At 40.7% G+C, this 20,420-nt stretch overlaps 1 protein-coding gene across 3 annotated transcripts in view; it reads left to right on the top strand.

Annotated features, from left to right (window-relative positions):
• Positions 1-4,072: 4,072 nt before the first annotated feature.
• The window catches only part of YJEFN3 (YjeF N-terminal domain containing 3), a 76,650-nt gene continuing 60,302 nt past the window's right edge, over positions 4,073-20,420 (top strand). The window contains exons 1-2 of one of the 3 annotated variants that reach the window (XM_075190887.1): positions 4,073-4,227; positions 11,402-11,488. In XM_075190887.1, the coding sequence (XP_075046988.1) occupies positions 4,172-4,227; positions 11,402-11,488 (143 nt within the window). In that variant the 5' untranslated portion in view covers positions 4,073-4,171. The remainder of the gene's footprint in view (positions 4,228-11,401; positions 11,489-20,420) is intronic. The other 2 variants (XM_075190895.1, XM_075190902.1) reach the window with 2 other exon arrangements.

Raw genomic sequence — 20,420 nt, forward strand, 5'->3', positions numbered from 1 at the left:
ATTGGCTGATCAGGCAACACTCCCTATTTAAAGCACCTGAGGTCAATACCTCGTTGCCTGATCTTGGAGTCTCATTCCCCATGAGCCTCTGAAGGTGCTCCTGTGTTTCCTCGTGTGTTCAGCTCCTGCTGATTCCTGTTGTTCGTTTGTGGTTTCCAGACCACTTCATCTTCCCTGTGTTTCATCGTGACTGCACCAGCTGATTCCTATCCGCTGCCTCTGTGCTACTTCAGTTTGCAGTCCACTTCAACTCTCCTGTGTTTCATCGTGACGGCACCCGCTGATTCCTATCCGCTGCCTCCGTGTATCTACAGTATCCTGTTCACTTCAACTCTCCCGTGTTTCATCGTGACTGCACCAGCTGATTCCTATCCGCTGCCTCTGTGCTACTTCAGTTTGCAGTCCACTTCAACTCTCCTGTGTTTCATCGTGACGGCACCCGCTGATTCCTATCCGCTGCCTCCGTGTATCTACAGTATCCTGTTCACTTCAACTCTCCCGTGTTTCATCGTGACTGCACCAGCTGATTCCTATCCGCTGCCTCTGTGCTACTTCAGTTTGCAGTCCACTTCAACTCTTCTGTGTTTCATCGTGACGGCACCCGCTGATTCCTATCCGCTGCCTCCGTGTATCTACAGTATCCTGTTCACTTCAACTCTCCCGTGTTTCATCGTGACGGCACCAGCTGATTCCTATCCGCTGCCTCCGTGTATCTACAGTATCCTGCTCACTTCAACCCTCCTGTGTTTCACCGTGACTGCACCAGCTGATTCCTATCCGCTGCCTCCGTGTATCTACAGTATCCTGCTCACTTCAACTCTCCCGTGTTTCATCGTGACTGCACCAGCTGATTCCTATCCGCTGCCTCCGTGTATCTACAGTATCCTGCTCACCTCAACTCTCCCGTGTTTCATCGTGACTGCTCCAGCTGATTCCTATCCGCTGCCTCCGTGTATCTGCAGTTCCCTGCTCATCGCAACCCTCCAGTACTCCTCGCGTCTGCAGCCAGCTGATCCGCTCCCCGTGCTTCTACAGTGTCTCCGCTTGTGTCAACTCGCCTGTCTGCATTGGATCAACGCCCCGCTGCTTTCATCTCGTCTAGATCATCTCTACTCTTCAGTGTTCTCCAAGTGTCCAGTTCTATATACTACTGCTTCCTGAGTATTTGTTTCTATTCCTACTGGTTCACCTACCTGTGGGCTGCACCTACTAGATTCCGCTTCTACCCTCCTGGGACTTCGTATCCTGCCGGCCTCCCGCCGTCCAGGTATCTCTGCACTTCTGTCTGACAGCCTGCTCTCCTGAACCACGGTATGCATACTTCTCATTGACTGTGCTGGTGTATTGCATATCTTGCGGGACTGAGTTGTTCTCCTCTGGAGTTTACTATCCGCTGAGACTATTGCCATCATTTGACTGTGTTACCTTTTGCCTGGATAGTTCTTGTGACTTTGTATTATTGTGCAGTGCTGTTCAGTCATTACTATATTGTGCATATCATCGTGGGATCAAGTTCAGTGTGCCCGTGTATACTCTGCATTGCATTTCTCTCCCCGTGCTCCACCTCACATATATATTCAGTGGTACAACTTGCTAGAGGCAGACCACTGTTCCCTGTTTCCTGAGTCACCTGTTTCCAGTATCCTTTCACATAGCAGTGGTACAACTTGCTAACGCAGACCACTGACTTCCCGGATACCTCCACCCGGATTCCATTCCTTCACCTAGACAGCGGTACAACTTGCTAACGCAGACCGCTGACTCTCATCACCTCTTCGTTACCTCTGGACATTCCTCCTCACTATAGCAGTGGTATAACTTGCTATCCGCAGACCACTGACTACCCTCACGTTTCCCTTGTCCATTCAGTTCCTCGTGTACTATTATTACATATTACCAGTGCTGCTAGTCATAGACTTTTCACGAGCATTCTCTACCATCTGCTGTCTCCTGTTCCGTGATCACCCTGCTACCAGAGTACCATATTACCACCTATACTGCTCTGGTAAGTCCATCATCTGGTGATTCCTGGGTAAAGACTCCTAGTGCCCGTGACACATATCCAATTATCTGACTTCGACAGGGGTTACTGTCACACATTGCACCAGCTACCTTTCATTCTGGTCACTGTTCTTACCAGTTTCCCTTGGTTCTCGCTCCCTGCATTCAATTGCTTGTCTGAACTGAGCATGCGCACACCTGGTCTTTTCAAAGCTTCCTGCATTCTCTTGATTGGCTAATTGCCTGTCAGCTCTGTCTGTTTAAAGCACCTGTTTCTCTACTAAGGTGCCAGATCTTCAGGTCTCCTTACCTGTTAAGACGCTGTTCTCTCTAGCTCCCATCTGCATATTGGTATCCTGTGTTACCTATTCCACACTCAAGACCTGTGGTATTATTGCAAGAACCTTGTGCCTCATCATTGGTCCCATTCTCAAGCTATTTCCTTTCCAGAGATCTCAGTGCATCAGTTCTGTGCAGTTCACCACTTCTCAGTTGGTATACTGTGTTACCTGTTCCAAGATCAAGACCTGCGGTATTGTTACGGGAACCTTGTGCCTTATAATCAGTCCCGTACTTAGTTATTTGCTTTCTAAAGACGGCAGTGCTTCGGTTCACTGCTGTACACCTGAACCTCTGCATTTATCGTCCAGCAGTCCTGCTCCACTCCACAGTTCCATCTCACCCTGCTCTAATCCCCCTTAGAGGACCATATTCCCTTGCGGGGATCCCTGGTGAATACTTCTCTGCCAAGTCTATCTAGAGTGGGGCTTCTAGGTTTTCTCCAAACTCAGGTTTCGTGACACTCTCCCTCAGGTCCCCAAGGGACCACCCATTAATTATGGTAGCTAGGGTCCCACTATACAGACCAGATGGAGTTAGTATCACAGAGGACGATATTTGACTATTTTCGAAGCCGCTTTCCTTTGTTTGTCCTTCTGCTCCACGGGAGGTTTCTGTCCTTCCTGAGCTCGCCCTGGTTAGGTCACTTGGTGGTGGGCTGTTCATCTGTTAAAGGACTTCAAAATGGCAGGAAAACTTTTGCAGTCAGCGACTAATTCATACAGTGCTATTGCTGATTGCTCGCAAGTCACTGTCCCTTTAGAAGCACCCTGGTTCTTGGTCCGTTTGTGTGGAGGACCCCTTGACCTGCTTTGTGTGGACACATCATTGTGAGCCCAGAGGGGGAGTATGCACTATGATGCCAGATTTAGCACCGGCCAATCGTAAGGGACTATGTCCTAGTACCAGTAGTTAGTGCCTGTGGCCATACACTGTTTGGTTTGCTATTAGCTGTTAGCGGCAAAAGCAAATTGCGAGTCAACTACCATATTACTATTTAATTCAATAAACTGTGACCTATTTTGCCAAAATGTAAATGGTTGTCTGTGTCTTTATTTACGCATGGCATAGAGTGTAAAGCTAAACAGTAAGAGAGGTTTTGCACAATGAAGAAGAGGAATCAACTGTATAGAGTTTATTTAAATGACGAGCATTTCCCACCTGTTTCATATACTATCCTTACAATCCTTACATTCAGTTAAACCACACCCACCTATTAACACAGATACACCAGTTATTATGTTTGACCAATTGCTTTATTCCCCTGTAGCACGCTTTGTGTGCCATAACATGGTCACCTTCATGACTTGGAAAGCCCTATAACTTTTTTTCTTAGGAACACACTACTGGGTACCACATATGAGGGAATACAACAAATGTGTATATATATATATATATATATATATATATATATATATATATATATATATATATATATATATATATATATATATAGATAGATAGATAGATAGCACTTTACCAGTTTAGGACACTATATATATATATATTTATATATACATATGTCCTAAGCTGGAAAAATGCATCTATCTATTTCTCTCTCTCTCTCTCTCTCTCTCTCTCTATATTATATATATATATATATATATATATATATATATATATATATATATGAAATTTCTTTCCAAAGGGTTAAATGATCATGAACAGTGGGCACCTGCAAGAGAGATCCAATCCGGTGGAATTCTGACATTGCTGCTAGCTGCTCACTGGCTGATTTGTCTCCCTGTATCTCTACACACAGCCACACAGAGACACTCAGCTGTGTACAGCTAGACACCGAGACACACTGAGGTAGCCACAAGACAGGAAAATGAGCAACTCAGGGTTTGAAAACAAGGACGGACAAGAACCTTTAAGGTATATCAGGTAAGACTCTTGTCAGCTGCCATCTTAATAAATCCTTATGCATGCATAAATGAGATTCAGCTGCTAGGAGCTAATAAATATGGTGTGGAGATATATATATATATATATATATATATATATATATATACACAGTACACTCTACAATAGATCATTTTAAAGGGGTTTTCCTTTTATTTATTTAAGTCGCTAAATCAGAGTAAAATGATTATTTATATTTAATATCTATACTGTAGACAGATTTCACAGAAATGATTAACTGACGAAGAATATGTTACCTCCTATCTGTTGTCTATAATAATATTTTTCCATTGTTGGCGGATGACATCATTAAGTGTCATCATCACACTGAGCTGAAAAGAACAATAACACAATTACTCTACAAGTGTCATGGAAATGAATAATTGAGCTGTGCAGTTGGCAAGCTCACATTGTCAGGATCTGGGAAATGCTTGAAGAGTGTTGTGTTTACTCAGCTGTGGTTCTTACAGGGTTACTCAAATGATCAACTTTTTTACTGAAAAAGGTCTCAGCTGCAATGTATCTTGTTAACACACTAATTGTGGTGATTAGTGGGACATATACACAATAATCGGTTATGCAAAAAGTCCTCCATATTTTTCAGTACTGTAAGTATGTCTTACTATTTAAGTATCTAATTAATAGTCTTATGCTTCCTTACGCTGCAAGAGGAGCTAGCAGAGATTTGTGATGGTATACAGTAATTATCAGTTGTTTTCTGCTTCCTTTCCAACCAGTTGCTAAAAAAAGTGCCAGAAGTCCTGTACTAATGTTTTCTATCACATATTAACCCTTTCTGCTGTCTGTTCCTCAAGCCTAGAAGCAATATAATCTAGCAAAACAGGATCACTCATACGGCTATACTGCGCATTCCTAGAGAATATTTATAACACTTAATTTTAGAACTGTTTGAAAACAAGTCTTTGCAGATGGGAGGTTCTTTGAGACAATGAAAAATACAGCCATGCATTTCAATTAACTGTTCTTCTTATATTGAAAAGGGAGAAATTGCTGTACAAAATTATAGGATTTGAGGTCATCATTAAATTTAAAGTCATTCCAACACCATACACAGCGTTAAAGACTGATTGATATATTTGGTGTCCACATTATTCGTGGCGTCAGAATAATTTATGACTCTATTCTTCATGATTATCAGTTATTTTTTTTGGCCTTACAGTACATTATAACTATTCTAATTGCTGGTAATGGTATGGTAGAATACGAAACAATACAAGGAAGAAACTTGACTATAAAATTTATTCAAATCTTTAGTCTTTTTGTAAGTAATATATGCACATTTGAAAGCAATGATGCTTACAATTAATATTAATAAGAATACATGTAGAAACAAATACACAATTCCTTAAGCTTCTTTCCTGCTGAGAACGGTCTCCTTGCATTTATTTCCAATTCTTGTACCTCACCTGCCACAAGGTTGAGGATGTGTGTATTGTTTGCAGCAGCTTTTGAGAAAATTTGGGGGCATTGTTTGTGAAAAAATCTTTCTCAATAATGTTGCCCGGAAGTGCGCCATAACTTTTCGGTGTGAAAAGTGGGCAGAGCTTATTGCCAAGCCCATGCTTAACATTAACTAGCGCAGACAACATAAAACTTAAATTTTAATAACCTGTCATAGGATAATAACTAAAAGCTACACTGTCAATTTAATGTAATTTAAATATACCCAGAATGCCATGATGCGCCAAGTCTGAGCTTGTATAGGACAAGTGTCTTAACTGTGTGAGTTTGTCACAAGTGCTACTTCATACTTGCCTACATTTTAAAAAACTCCACGGGAGATCAGGGGAAGGTGGGCGTGTTTAGGGCGGGGCCCGGCTGGTCACATCATTTGGCCCCACCCCTGAACCATCAATCACTGTTTTCGACCAATTACAGCAAAGGGCAGGGCCACGATGATGTGCAATTCATGTCCTAAGCGCCCCCCCCCCACACACACACACTTTACTATTGTGCCGATTAGAAACCGGGAGGGGTCTGCCTGAACTCCCAGAAATTCAGTGGGCTCCCGGACATTCAGGGAGAGTACGCAACTATGTGCTACTTAACTTTCTAAATGTTGTATCTTGGTTTCACACAGAAACCACACCTTTACACTAAAACCCACTCCATTTTTATGCTGAGGTTTTGCAGCGCATGAAAATTTCTCATGCAACCTGGTTCATCGGTAAGGCGTTTTACTGTGTCCTATAACTGCAAACAATTTAATTTTCCAAAATGCATTTATCAATGGCCATACAAACAATAAAAACTGTCCCCACTCTCTCTCTCTCACACACACACACACACACATCCTATTGAAGAATCATTATCTGACTACGTCACATTATTTAGCACCTTATGCTAATAGGGAGTTCTATAAAGTGGGTCTATTCAGTAAAAGAAAGTTGTTCATTACATGCTGACATGTTTAATAAAAAGTCTGTCACAAATTCTTAGGCTGGGTACACACTACAGTGTTTTCAGCCAATTATCTGGCCGATAAACAACCATTCAGTCCGATATCACATTAGTGTGTATACTTAGATGATGAACGATAAACGTTCCAAAGCACTGACCGTCTTTTGCTTTTTTTTTTTTTTTTTTTAGATCTTTTTATTGAATATTTTTCTCAGATACAAATACAATAAATCAGTGATGACATTTCTGTTACATCTTCCAATGTTTTCGGAAATAATTAAGATATTCATGACATTTTGGCATTAAATATCAACATCAAACAGTAACGACAATTGAAAAATTGTGCTATTTTAAAATTTATGAATACATTTTAGGAAATCATGTATACCTTTAAATATGGATGTAACTGAACAGTATGAGCTACAATCACAAAATAAAAACAATTGAAGTAAAATTAAATAAAGTAATGTAAAATGAAATAAAATAAGGGGGTGGGGAAGGATGGGAAGGGGGGGAGTAGTTGTTTCTTTAGTAAGCACTATGACCGGGGGTGTTAGTCAGACCTTTCTTTAGTTAATGAAAATTTGCGTCTCAGAATTTTTAGGAGGTTCCGTCTTTTGCTTTTAATTGTTCAGCAGAACTGTAAATCTCATTCAGCTATGGAATTCCAATCCTGCAGTGTGTATGCACTCACGATCCAGATCTCCATAGCGTTTACAGAGTCATGATCTTTTCAGCTGACTGGTATGATAAGGAGCACAGATCTTAAGGGTAAATCTTTTAGAACATGTATAGTATGTACACATGAATATGCATGCTGTTTGGGACTTTTCTTCAGCCGTTCGTAAAATCTGTAGTGTGTACCCAGCCTTACATACCTACCAACATGAATCATTTCCCCATGACTCATTGTTCTGCTCTAGTTTTTTTTCTAATGAAATTACAATGGGCAGAATAAGGCCATGTTTACATAATTTTTTTCACAAATGCTTTTAAATCTTTTTTTAAATGTTTCGTTTTATATTTCCTTCTTTTATTAAAGTATTTTGGGGAAGATAACAATATATGTAGGAATTGTAAAAATCTTGTAAATCTCCAGGTATAAGGAGACGCCAGGACGTATGCCTACTCCTTTTTGTTTACCAATACAAAAAAGACGTATGTCCGACTGTAAGTGATCCCTATAAATCTAGTCCAGTCTGTCAGATACACACTATCACATGTCAGACATGTCAACTGAATGTGTTTCACCACCACATACATATAGGACTGTTTGTTTTGGTCTTATCCAAACTTCTCCTACTAGCTGTGGAGCAAATGGCCAGCCTCTGTCTGTCTTCTATGTGGATGCACAGCAGCCCATTGGATTCTGCATATTCCTAGCTATCTATCTACTACCTCCCCTCCATCCAAACTATTTTCCATCTGTTCTGATCCCTGCTCAATGCAGCTCTAAGAATCTACACCAGGCTCTAATCTGGATCTGCAAACAGAACAAAGCACAAATAACCACTTTGAAATATATAAAAACCATGCAGCTACCACCCACTTACATGTCTTGCTTCACCCAACGTATTACACCTTGTATCAATTATGATAGCCCTCAGACAATCCACTGATAATCTTAATACACTTTCTATTGAACAGGCATGTATCACTCCATCATCATCATCACCATTTATTTATATAGCGCCACTAATTCCGCAGCGCTGTACAGAGAACTCACTCACATCAGTCCCTGCCCCATTGGGGCTTACAGTCTAAATTCCCTAACATACACACACATAGACTAGGGTCAATTTGTTAGCAGCCAATTAACCTATCAGTATGTTTTTGGAGTGTGGGGGGAAACCGGAGCACACAGAGGAAACCCATGCAAACACGGGGAGAACATACAAACTCCACACAGATAAGGCCATGGTTGGGATTTGAACTCATGACCCCAGTGCTGTAAGGCAGAAGTGCTAGCCACTTAGCCACCGTGCTGCCCAACTCCTTCATCATCTTCTAGTATTTGACAACTTCCTTTTTCACTCTCCTTTTCCTTCCTTTTTCTAAAACCTCCTTAGGTCACATATGTATATTTCGCCATGTCCCCATAACTTCACTGTAGACTGCTGCCTCACAGTGCAGAGGTCATGAGTTTGATTCTGACCAGGGCCCTATCTGTGTGGAGGTTCCTTCAGGTACTCTGGTTTCCTCCCACAGTCCAATACTGGTAGGTTAATTGGCTTCTGACAAAATGGACCCTAATATGTGTGTTAGGTAATTTAGTTTGTAAGCTTCAATGGAGCAGGGTCTGATGTGAATGACTACATATTCTCTGTACTGCACTGCGATTGGTGTATGATTGGTGCTATATAAATAAATGATAATAATAATCTTACTGTCTTCTGTCTCACACACATATAACTCACCTCATCTTCCCTCTGCTTTATTTATTTTTTCTTATAACACTGATTGGAGCACTGCATATTATCTGAGGCTATTTGATTCCCATCTCCCAATACGCTTGATCATCTCTTGTCAGTTAAACCCCACACGTCAGCTTCTGTTTGTGCCCCAGTTTATGAGTGTGACCCATATTCTGCCCCTGGCACATAGAGCTTAGCCGTACATGGTCTGAAAATAGATATAATCTGTAAATGAGACCGAGAACTTGAATCTTCCTGTCACAGCAGTGGACCCACTCTCACCTGACATGCTCGTATTAACTTGGGTGTTCTGTTTTATCTTATGCTAATGACGAGTCCCCTGGCCTCATGAAAAAAGTCATCCAGTTAGTGTATTGAACCCCGTAAACTCCCTTAGCATCCATAATAAAAAGGACCTGAAAGTGTCAAAAAGGCATATTATATTGAACACCCCATAGACAAGTATTATTCCACACAAATGTGTACTCAGATATGATTCCTAGCAAGTGAAACACTCAGCATGAAGAGGGAGCAAGCGAGAAGCGGACTCTATATCTTGCTAATAGTGCTCCATCGCCACATGTCTGCATCAAGTGAGGTGTACTGAATATATCTCCTCACTAATCCCATCATTCACCAAATTATCCTTCTGAAATGACAGATGATGGATCACCCGACTTTACCTGTCCTTTTTAAAAATATATATTTAGGGACCACGAGCAGCAGAAATATCTGCAACCTCTCCATAGGTTTCCACTTAAAGGAGCCCTTCATATGTTCCAAGCCCACATCTTTCATTAATTTGTTCTGGACCACAACCTGGTATTCCCGAGCTGTGTTAAGGATTATGGGTGGGCTGGGGCCATCTGCCCGCAGGGTCAGTCCCATATTGGGCCAAGTCTGTGGGCTACCTGCATTTTGTTTCTTTTATATTTCTTTAATAGGCCACTGGGCCAAGCTAGCCCAGTGCAGAAATGATGTGGCCCAGAAGGGTGCACTCAGTGGGAGCAGCATGCTTTGCACAGTTGACTGATGCTAGTTTTTACCATATACAGGCATCATGTGGCCACTCTGTTTACATAGGGGAAGTAGCCTCTTGCTGTGCACAGTGCACTCTTTGACTTCACTCTACTCGTCGTTATGTTGTATCTGAGCTCCTCTTTTTCTTCCCCTACTTCCTTCATTGTTTGAATTGCCCCATCACTACCATGTATGTCCATTACCTTTGTCTCTGTGTCTACGTTTGTATTTGCCTTACTCTCCCTCTGTCTCTCAATGTCGTGTGTGTGTGTGTGTGTGTGTGTGTGTGTGTGTGTGTGTGTGTGTGTGTGTGCGTGCGTGTGTGTGTGTGTGTGTGCGCGCGCGCGCATCTCTGTCTCCTCAATCTACAGATCCCCCCCCAATCAGGGGCGCACGGAGAATTGTCCCCCCCCCCAAAAAAAAACCCCAACCCGCGCGAGAGCTACTGCGCATGCGCAACAGCTCCGTTTAGGCAGCGCTGTCTTATACAGCAGCCACGGTGCTGTCAAAGAAGCGTCCGCGGCAGTGCTGTATACACTACAGCACCGCCGCGGACGCTTCTTTGACAGCGCCGCGGCTGCTGTATAAGACAGTGCCGCTATAGTGCCCATTTAGTTAGCGCAGGGGGGGGGGTTTCTGGAGACTCAGAAACCCCCTCTGCGTACGCCACTGCCTAATAGCTGCTCACTTTCTACTGATCGTACAAACGACAATAAAATACTATTTTTTAATGCAAAAATAATGAAAAATTTAACAAATTAGTAAGCTCTCTTAAAGCACTTCAGTTCATTTGATGATATTGTAATTTTATGCATAATGTTGCAATCTCTTGAATCTTTTTATTTTTTGTATTGGCTTTATTATATTTAATGGAAAAGCCTGGCATATGTGCCTCTGTCCCGAAGGCCTCCCCCTCATTTGTGTGTGTCTCCTCTTGGTGTGCATCTCTCCATTTAATTTCCAGTCTTTGTGAGTCTGGCTCTAATTCAGTATGTGCACCTCTGTCTCTCTTTGCCCCACCCCACCCCCTTTGTGTTTCTGTGTCTCTGCCCTTACATTATCTGTGTCTGAACCCCCCCCCCCCCCCACTCCCCTTTGTGTGCTTGTCTGCCTCTGTTTACCCAACTTACTATATCTGCCTCTCCACCATCTTCTATCATTTTCCCTGTGCCCCTCACAACCCACTTTTCCTCTTGCCCCACAACTTCTCAGTTACCCTTCTTCTTCAAAGTCTCCCCTCTTCACCAACTACCTTCCTCTTCTTCTTCCTCCTCCTCCTGCTCTTCTGGAGTTTACAACAGAGTCAGGTGGCTGCTAATTGGAAGCAATTTGGATGAATGGAGGCATAGTCTTGTCCAGCACCAGTTAATTGAACCTGAGGATAGCAGGTAAGCACAATCTTCTGATTTTAATCAGTTTTGCTGAGTGACTGAATAGTAAACTTTTGATACATTATCAAATTCAGATTCTTCAAGCTCAAATCCAGGGATTCCTCATGGAACAGTTTTCACACCCAGGATGTGTGAGCAAAAATGAGGATGATCGAGCCTTATTTTCGGTCTCCATGAGCATTGTGGTTCAAGAGTTGAATAGCTAACATTTGAAGTTCACAAAATGCAAATTTACAAATACAGTTCATTCTGCAGAATTATGAAGAAAAAGTGGAACTCAGAGATGTATTGCCGGAAATTTGCACAAACTTTTATCGCAATTTCACTCCTGTTTAGTTTACAAGCAGCTACCTAGTTTAGCTTTTATTGTTTGAATATATGTAACTGGATTGATTTCTTAAATCTAGTAATAGTTAATGATATGCTGCATATTGTTACCAAGAATGTAAGTGTTACATTCATCATCTAATTCAATATATTGACTGTTTATTAAACATTGTATAGAACAATGAGTACCAACAGACTGGATTACATATTCAGGTGGTGCCATGCTACACAGCAGAACATTGTGTGGCAATGGGTCCTGAATAGGTACCTTTCCATTGGAAAGACCGCTGTATTCTGGGTATCCTTCTATACAGAAGATGTCTAGAGCAGGCTTTAAAGACTTGTGATTCTTCTCTAGCACATTAAAGAAACGATGAAGGTGACTGATTTGCACAACAATATTTGGACCTAAGCAAGGTGGAGCTGAGCTCAGGAAAATCCCTATTCCACGACAGTTTAGCAAAATTTGGACTTAAGGTCCTTAAGTAACACAGAGAAGAATAATGACACTGTTGTTGTCCCATCTCTACTAATAGACTGTAAATTCCACAAATATAGAATACAACAGTGTGGAGGGTGAAAATCAAAGATTATATTGTTAAGACTTCAAATCTCTGTGGAATGCACTGTCTGGCCACAAGATTGATTTCTGCAAAATTTTGTTCATGTCTATTCAGAGCATTATTCATGCACATAAACTTTGTGAGCATCTTCTAACAGAGGAGTAATGGAATAGGAAAAACAACACTTACTTGTTTTCCTTTCCAAATTTTCCTTTGATTGAATTTCCATTTTATAATCAGCAAAAATGACGATGTTGTAATTATCATTACCTGATGTTAATGTAGTAATTTTCTGCTTCTGTCAAGGGGAACCTTTCTTGATAGATCTAGAAAGCAAGAGAGAAAGTGGATGGTAAGTGATGAGGGCGATCTAAGGAAAGAGGTCACTCATATAGGGCCTGATTCATTTTGGAACGGAATGTGAATGTAATTTTGAGGTTTTTTATTAAAAAACCTCAAATATATATTATGTGTATATAACCCCCTGTCCTGGTGTGCAGTGTGAGATGCACAGTTCTCCTTCTCCAGCCCAGGGGGTCCCCGCAGGTTAATTTGTTACAAAGTCTCTAGAAAGATGTTGGGACACAGGTGATGTAATTTGGTGGTGCAGTATAATCAGATCTTTTCAATAATTTGGGCGCCAGACCATCTCTATATGGCAAAATATAATCTCTCTATTTACACTCCTTCTTCACTCCAGTATATTCTTAAACTGTTTCGGTGATAAATATGTACAGTTCCTAAACACACCTCCTGTCTCCTCCTGCACAGTTCTTAATCATTACACGGACAGAATATTAATGGGGAGGTCACAATTAAATTGGTGGCTGTTTAGCTCACATTTCTCGCTCACTGCAATCTTCACTCACTGTCTAAATCTCAACTGCAGCTCACTGCTCCTTGCAGCATTGCTCTGCACTGCTTTTCCCCTGTCCTGGGGTCTCTTACAGGACTCTTTCTGGTTCTAATTCAGAATACTTTCCTTCCCTGAAAATCAGGTGCTCCAACTAATACGTTCAGCTATTACCCCCCTTCAAAGACCCAGGACCTCCCTCCTACCGCCTGGGTCCTGGCTTGCAGGATGTCTCCCACCAACTGTCACACTCCCAACTGCCATACAGGTTCTGATCCTCCCATAACAGCCTTGTTGCTAAGCAACCCTTCGGGTGTGTCTCCTCTGGGTCCCATTGTAGAATCACACACTCAGCCACTGGGAGCCATCAATAACAACACCAGAGGGGGTGCTATATATATATATATATATATATATATATATATATATATATATATATATAATCTTGTACAGACTAGAGTAGGGGTAAATGAAGAGCTCTGTTTTAGACATGTTGTGCTTTAGGTAGCATTGGGACATCCAGGTGGAGGTGGCAGAAAGGCAGTTGGAGAACCGGGATAACAGAGAGGGAGAGATATCAATGGAGGAGAGGTAGATTTGTGTGTTGTCTGCATAGAGATGGATGTGGAGACTAAAGGAGCATATTAGTTCACCAAGAGAAGAGGTACAAAGACAGGAAAGCAGAGGGCTCTGAACAGAGCCTTGAGGAACCTCAACAGATAGAAGAGAAGTGACCCTTTGGTTTAGCCATAAGTAGGTCAATGATCACTTTAGTAAGGGCCAAGAAAAGAGATGAACATGCACAGTGGAACTTCCAGTTCCAGATTCTAGTTAAAAAATTATTTAAAAAAGTAAAGAAATAGGAAAAAAAAACAATAAAAAAGCCCTGAAAAAAATGCCTTTTTTTTTTTATTATTAAAGCATTTTTTCCTCTAGCCACACCTGGCTAACGTCATGCTGAGATGCTTTAAGCAATTGGAGAACAGCATCAGTATTCCTTGGTAAACAGGCTTCCCCATACAAAGCATTGTATGAGGCCTATGGCAATGGTACTGCCGGCGATATTCTTCACCAACTAGGGGCTTTGGTAAAGAGGGAGAAACCCTAAATCCTGTGAAAAATCCCAATTCGCAGGATTTAGGGTTTACATTTGATAAATAGATCCCACAGTTAGAAATACACATTTTATTCATTCACAGTTCCCACTGTCTCCACTTACCCACACCAGCATATTCTAGAACTCACAGGCAAAGACCCTAAGGGCTAGATTTACTAAGCTGCGGGTTTGAAAAAGTGGGGATGTTGCCTATAGCAACCAATCAGATTCTAGCTTTCATTTATTTAGTACTTTATACAAAATGACAGTTAGAATCTGATTGGTTGCTATAGGCAACATCCCCACTTTTTCAAACCCGCAGCTTAGTAAATCTAGCCCTAAGACTCAAAGTCTTTAGGTACAGTGTTCAGGCTTATGTACAAAATATAAGGGTCACTCAATCCAGAGCCTCTTATTACAATGTATCACTGATTCCGCTATCACTGTAATTTTAATATATTTTACACTTCTGTTGCACAACCATAAATCATATTTAAATGTATAGTAACCAATTTGTTTTTTTTTTAGGTGACATTCTCCTTAGAGTTGGCAATTAAGGCTTGACTTACGTAGAGTTACAGTGACTCATTACCACCTAGTTTACTGAAAAAGTAATGAATTCTGGGAGTCGTTGTGTCAGCAGTGCTAATGGTCTGACCTGGTTTTTTTTTCCTGTATTTTATCACTCCTGCAGAGGTCTTGCAGCTGTAGCATTGTATGATCAACTGTCACTTCAGGGATACACAGCAACTGCTGCATTTATATCGCTCTATTGCCTGTGCCAAAGTTATATATAACACTGCTATCTACATATCTACATCTTTTGTCACACATGCTCTTGTCCCATTCAAGCATTTTTCTGCAGGGTAACTAGTGAGAAGCCACAGAGATTAAAAAAAAATATTCAATATAGAAATAATTAGCTTTAGGGTGCTTTAATGATGACCCATTGGCTTAGATGCTTTGAGACACCTCAGAGAGCGTTCTCTCCCTATTTCTTCTACTGTCACCTGCTTGAATGTGTGTGATAATTACATGGTTGCCATGGAAACTACCTCCATGATACCCAGTGTTAGTTAGAGCATCTCTTAGAGTGCAGGGGTTGTGCGGGAAGAGCAGTGTGTGTTTGTAAGGGTCATATAATGGCTCAGGATTACTGACAGACCGTGAATCTCTGAAAGCAGCTGAGGCTAGCTTTACAAAAAAGCTAAAGTGTCTGGTATCGGCATAGAATGATATGGATATCTGCTATAGATTCACAATGAACAGGTAAGCTTGGCAAAAGCAAATTAAGTTTAGTGATAGAGGGCCCGATTCATTAATGATCTTAACTTGAGAAACGTCTTACTTCAGTCTCCTGAACAAAACCATGTTACAATGCAAGGGGGGCAAATTAGCATTCTGTTTTGCACATAAGTTAAATACTGTAGCACACAAATATCAACTTTAAATTTCAGTGTACAAATAAGCTATCAAGTATTTGTGTGCTACATTGAAAAACAGTCAGTATTTAACTTATGTGCAAAACAGAATGCTAATTTGCACCCCTTGCATTGTAACATGGTTTTGTCCAGCAGACTGAAATAAGAAGTTTCTCAAGTTAAGATCCTTAATAAATCAGGCCCAAAGTTTTCACATATGCTGTGAAGTACAGGGTAAAACATTAGGTTGGGCAGCTCTGGTCACTTGTCATCAATCTGGCAGAATATGACTTGTGACAGAATATAGTTATCTACAATACTTCTTTGAGTGCACATTATGCCTTTTTTAATATCCCTACTTTGACACACCAGGTGTCACATAGTGTGCATATTAAACAGGCTTTTCTCCCTATAAATACTCTGGAGGCTAGACCCCTCCTTTACTGCTCACATGCAGAGCCCTATTTCTCAGCCGGAGATGGCTGAAAGGAAGCTGCTTCCTCTCCCTGTCCTCATCTATGTGATGTCTGGAAATTGAATATATAATTAGCACACATCTTCCCCTCTTTCCATGCATGTGTCTTATTATAAGGATTCTTGGCACCTGCTGTCTGATAAAAGATTGCAGGACTAGCAAAGGCATTTAGGCTTTATTTAAAGAGGTGTAATGTACCTATTGAAACAACCTAAAATTAAGCAAACATGATAAGAACATTTCTATTTTTGGTACGGTGCTGATTGCATTAGCATCCCACAGTATTTTTAACTAAAAGAAAATTGCCACATTTTTCAGAATTATAGCAGGGTTCTCTATCCTTTATAGAATGTGTCTTCCTTGCTGTTATGTGATATATGTGACTGTGGTTATCAGTTCTCCATGGGTCTTGTCATGTTTTGCTTTATGTAACTTGTCTTCTACTATTAGTGTCAAGGTTTGTTAAATTATTTTATGTGCAGGTCCAGATTTTACTTTTTTGCCCCATCAGGCTGCTTATGTTCTCCCTCATCTTCGCCATCAGCAGAGTTTCGTGCTCCCAACTTCCCAATGTTTCATCTGTTTAAAAGAAATACATGTATTCTAGAGTAATTAATGATTATAATTGTTTTCAATACATGCAAAAGTAAGAGAATGTAATATGGAGCTGCTTTATGCCTATTTTATTTTGTCTAGACCCTCTAGACCCAGACCTCCGTGCCTTCTCACAAGGGTATATGCTTAATTTATCATATCTTTTATATTATATATCTACTTTTATTATTTACTATTAATTTTTCTACAGTTAGAATATTTGTTTTAAATAGAGATGTCCACTGACCCCCATGTTCTGGTTTTGGATCTGGATTAACTTCGTGTTTTGGTTTTGGTTTTGGCAAGACCGCCCTCGTGTGTTTTGGTTTTGGATCTGTATTTTTTAGAAAAATAGCTAAAATATGCTAAAATCGCATAATTTTGCTCGTTTTTTGTTCCTACGTTATTATTAGCCTCAATAACACTAATTTCAAGTCATTTGCAGTCAATTTTGACTCAAGGATCACAATGTTATTTTCATACACTTTCAAACAAAGACTGCAGCAGTTCTTGCCAGTGATAAGAAGGCCATTGTCATGCCTGGGCATAATACCAAAAAATCCATCACTTATGTGTGGAATTATTTTTACCCAAATTCTGACAACAGTTGTCTAGCCTTTTGTAACATTGTAAAGCCACAGTCAGTAGAGGTAGGGACCTTAACCATCTAAGATCTTCATATATGTTACGCCATTTGAAGCGAGTTCATGGAAAGCTCTTTGGAAAATCAGAAACTTATGCTAAAACAATAACAACAAGCAGTCCAGCATCAGCTACCTCCCTTCTCTCATCTAGATCCCAGCACCTGCAATCTACACCCCCAACACCTTCATCATCAATATCCTCACAAGTGATCGGAGTTAGTCCTGCATTCAAGTTGCTAAAGCAAGATGACTCCTCCCCTATCCAGGACTCCTCAAAGAATCCTTGAGCGTTAGACCCACTGCTGCTGCTCCTGCTGCTGGGGGTGGATCTTCAACCCAGAAGCAGACCAAGAAGAAGACTACTAGTAGTTTACAACAATTGACTGTTAAACAATCCTTAGCAAGTATGAAAGCTGTCGCCCAGTCGCAAAGCGGATCACAGACGCCATGGTGACTATGCTAGTTTTAGATATGCGTCCAATATCCACTATTAATGTAGCTGGTGTTAGACAATTACTTTCAGGTCTTGTGTCCCCATTACCAAATTCCATCACAACACCATTTTACTAGAAAAGCTATTCCTCACCTCTACCAGAAGATTCGTAAAAATGTAATTATTGGGCTACAAAACGCCATTCTACCCACTGTACACTTAACCACAGATATGTGGACAAGCGGAACTGGGTAGACTAAAGATTATATCACTGTGACAGCCCACTGGGTTGGTGATTCACCTTCACCAGCAGGATCAGCAGCAGCATGTACCCAAGTACGTCACATTTTTCTGTGGCAGGCTACTCTGTGTATCATCTGCTTCACTAAGAGTCTTCTTTCTTCTTTCTTCAAAAGGAGCGAGTGTGGCTCAGAATGGAGATTGGGATAGTTGTGATGGTGCATTAGTGTGAATAGTGTAATCGAGGATAATTTCACCTCTAAAAAAAGAGATGGTATTTTAAAGAGCATCTAAAGATTTGAAGGCTGTGTTAAAGTCTGATTGAGCGTGGTAGGGAATTCCATAAGTGGGGAGCAGCACGGGAGAAGTCTTGTAGGCGGGAGTGAGAGGTTAGTTATCAGAGACGAGACAAGGCGCAGGTCAGATGTAATACGGCTGACAACCTGTTTGAAAAACTAAGGGATGTCATTGCAACATGGCTTATCCTGCTTGGACTCTCCTGAGGATATGTGATTTCTGATAATGCCACAAATATTGTTAGAGCATTACAGCGGGGGAAATTCCATCACATTCCCTCTTTTGCTCATACAATCAACTTGGTGGTACCGAACTTTTTAAAAAAAATGACAATAACATGCAGGTGATGCTGTCTGTGTCCTGAAATATTTAGGGTAATTTTTGGTATTCTGCAACAGCATGTAGGAGAATGCAGCAGCTGCAATAAGAATAGAATTTAGGAGGAATGTACTTTAGTTCAGTGCAGTGGAGAATTCTTTCCCTATTGTGTAAGATGCTGAAACCACTCGAAGTAGCCACCTGTGCAGACACTGTTAGCTTGAGTCAAGTGATTCCCCTAATTAGACTTTTTGAAAAGCAGCAAGAGAAATTGAAGGAGGAGGAAATGAAACAAAGCAATTCCGCTACATATGTTGGACTTGTAGATTAAGTACTTTATTCGCTTCACCAGGATCCAAGAAGTATCAACATCTTGAAATCTGATCATTACATTTTGGTAACTGTGCTTGATCCTAGGTTTAAGAGCTATGTCTTTTCTTTCTTTCCAACTGACCCAGATCTCAAGAGATGCAATGACGTTTTGCCTTGTTTTCAATTCCGAGGGCGCGCAAAAGGATCTGCTAAGTTCGGGTGTGTTCGGTTCTCGGGGAACCGAGCTTGAGCATCTCTAGTTTTAAATGTTCTATAAATCAAGACATGTTCATAATATATCATATCTGAATCATTGAATTTTTAATAATTTAAAACACTAGAAATTGCTGTACAATTACCATAATTTCCCATTATCACTAATATCTATTTGCAGTCCTTGATTTTTAAGATTTGTACTTCTACCCTTTCTGTTTATGCTGGATGTAATTCTTAGTATATACTATATAATGATTTCTTGAAATAGAGTTTTCATTTCACTCTATAGAATTATAGGGCCTGATTTATTAAGGAGTGTAAATGCTGATATATGCCGTACTTTGCGTAACATTGCACTGCGCATGCCCAGAACCAGAGCATACGCTAGGGAACACTGTAATGTCTAATTTATCTTCGTGCGCAAAGGACCCTTACTAGAGCCTACTTTTCATGGGTGGAACAGGGAAGGGAATGAGCGTATGCACATAGTCAATGTACAGTAAGGACGTGCCAAGCTTAAGCACACGCAGCAGTGTCCAATTAAAGCTTTGTGTACTTTTTTTTTCAGTTGTTTCACTTGCACCGGCTACAGGTCTGGTGTAAGTGCTGATTACTAGTGACGGCAGTTGCACGTATGCAAGCATGAACATATGTTTGCAATCAAGAGCAACTGTAAAAATGCATTTTATGTACAGTACACATTCACAACATCCTAATAAATGTATTTTATGGGGGGAAAAAACCTTCTTTTTTTATTTTTAATGTTTTGTCATTAATGACTATTGTGGTGTTTTATTTTTCTGTGCGTTCCTTTTGGACTTTATATTCCACATGTGTATTGGACGTATCCTGCAGTGTATGTGTCTGTTACAGCAGAGCGGACCTGTATTCAACAGCAGACGAATCATTACATCTGCTTCTTGTGAATACGGACATATTTATTCCCAATGTAGGTACGTTTTTTTTAAAACACACACCTTGCATTTGCTAATGAATCAGGCTCATAATGTTTATATGCTGAACATATTATCATATATCATATTATTATCATAATTTATTTGTATAGAGCCACATATTGAGCTACACTTTTCATGGAATATAATGAAGTCCATTTTGTCAGAAGCCAATTATCAGCACTGT

This window comes from Mixophyes fleayi, chromosome 1 (assembly GCF_038048845.1).
Source record: "Mixophyes fleayi isolate aMixFle1 chromosome 1, aMixFle1.hap1, whole genome shotgun sequence".
Lineage (NCBI taxonomy): Eukaryota > Metazoa > Chordata > Amphibia > Anura > Limnodynastidae > Mixophyes > Mixophyes fleayi.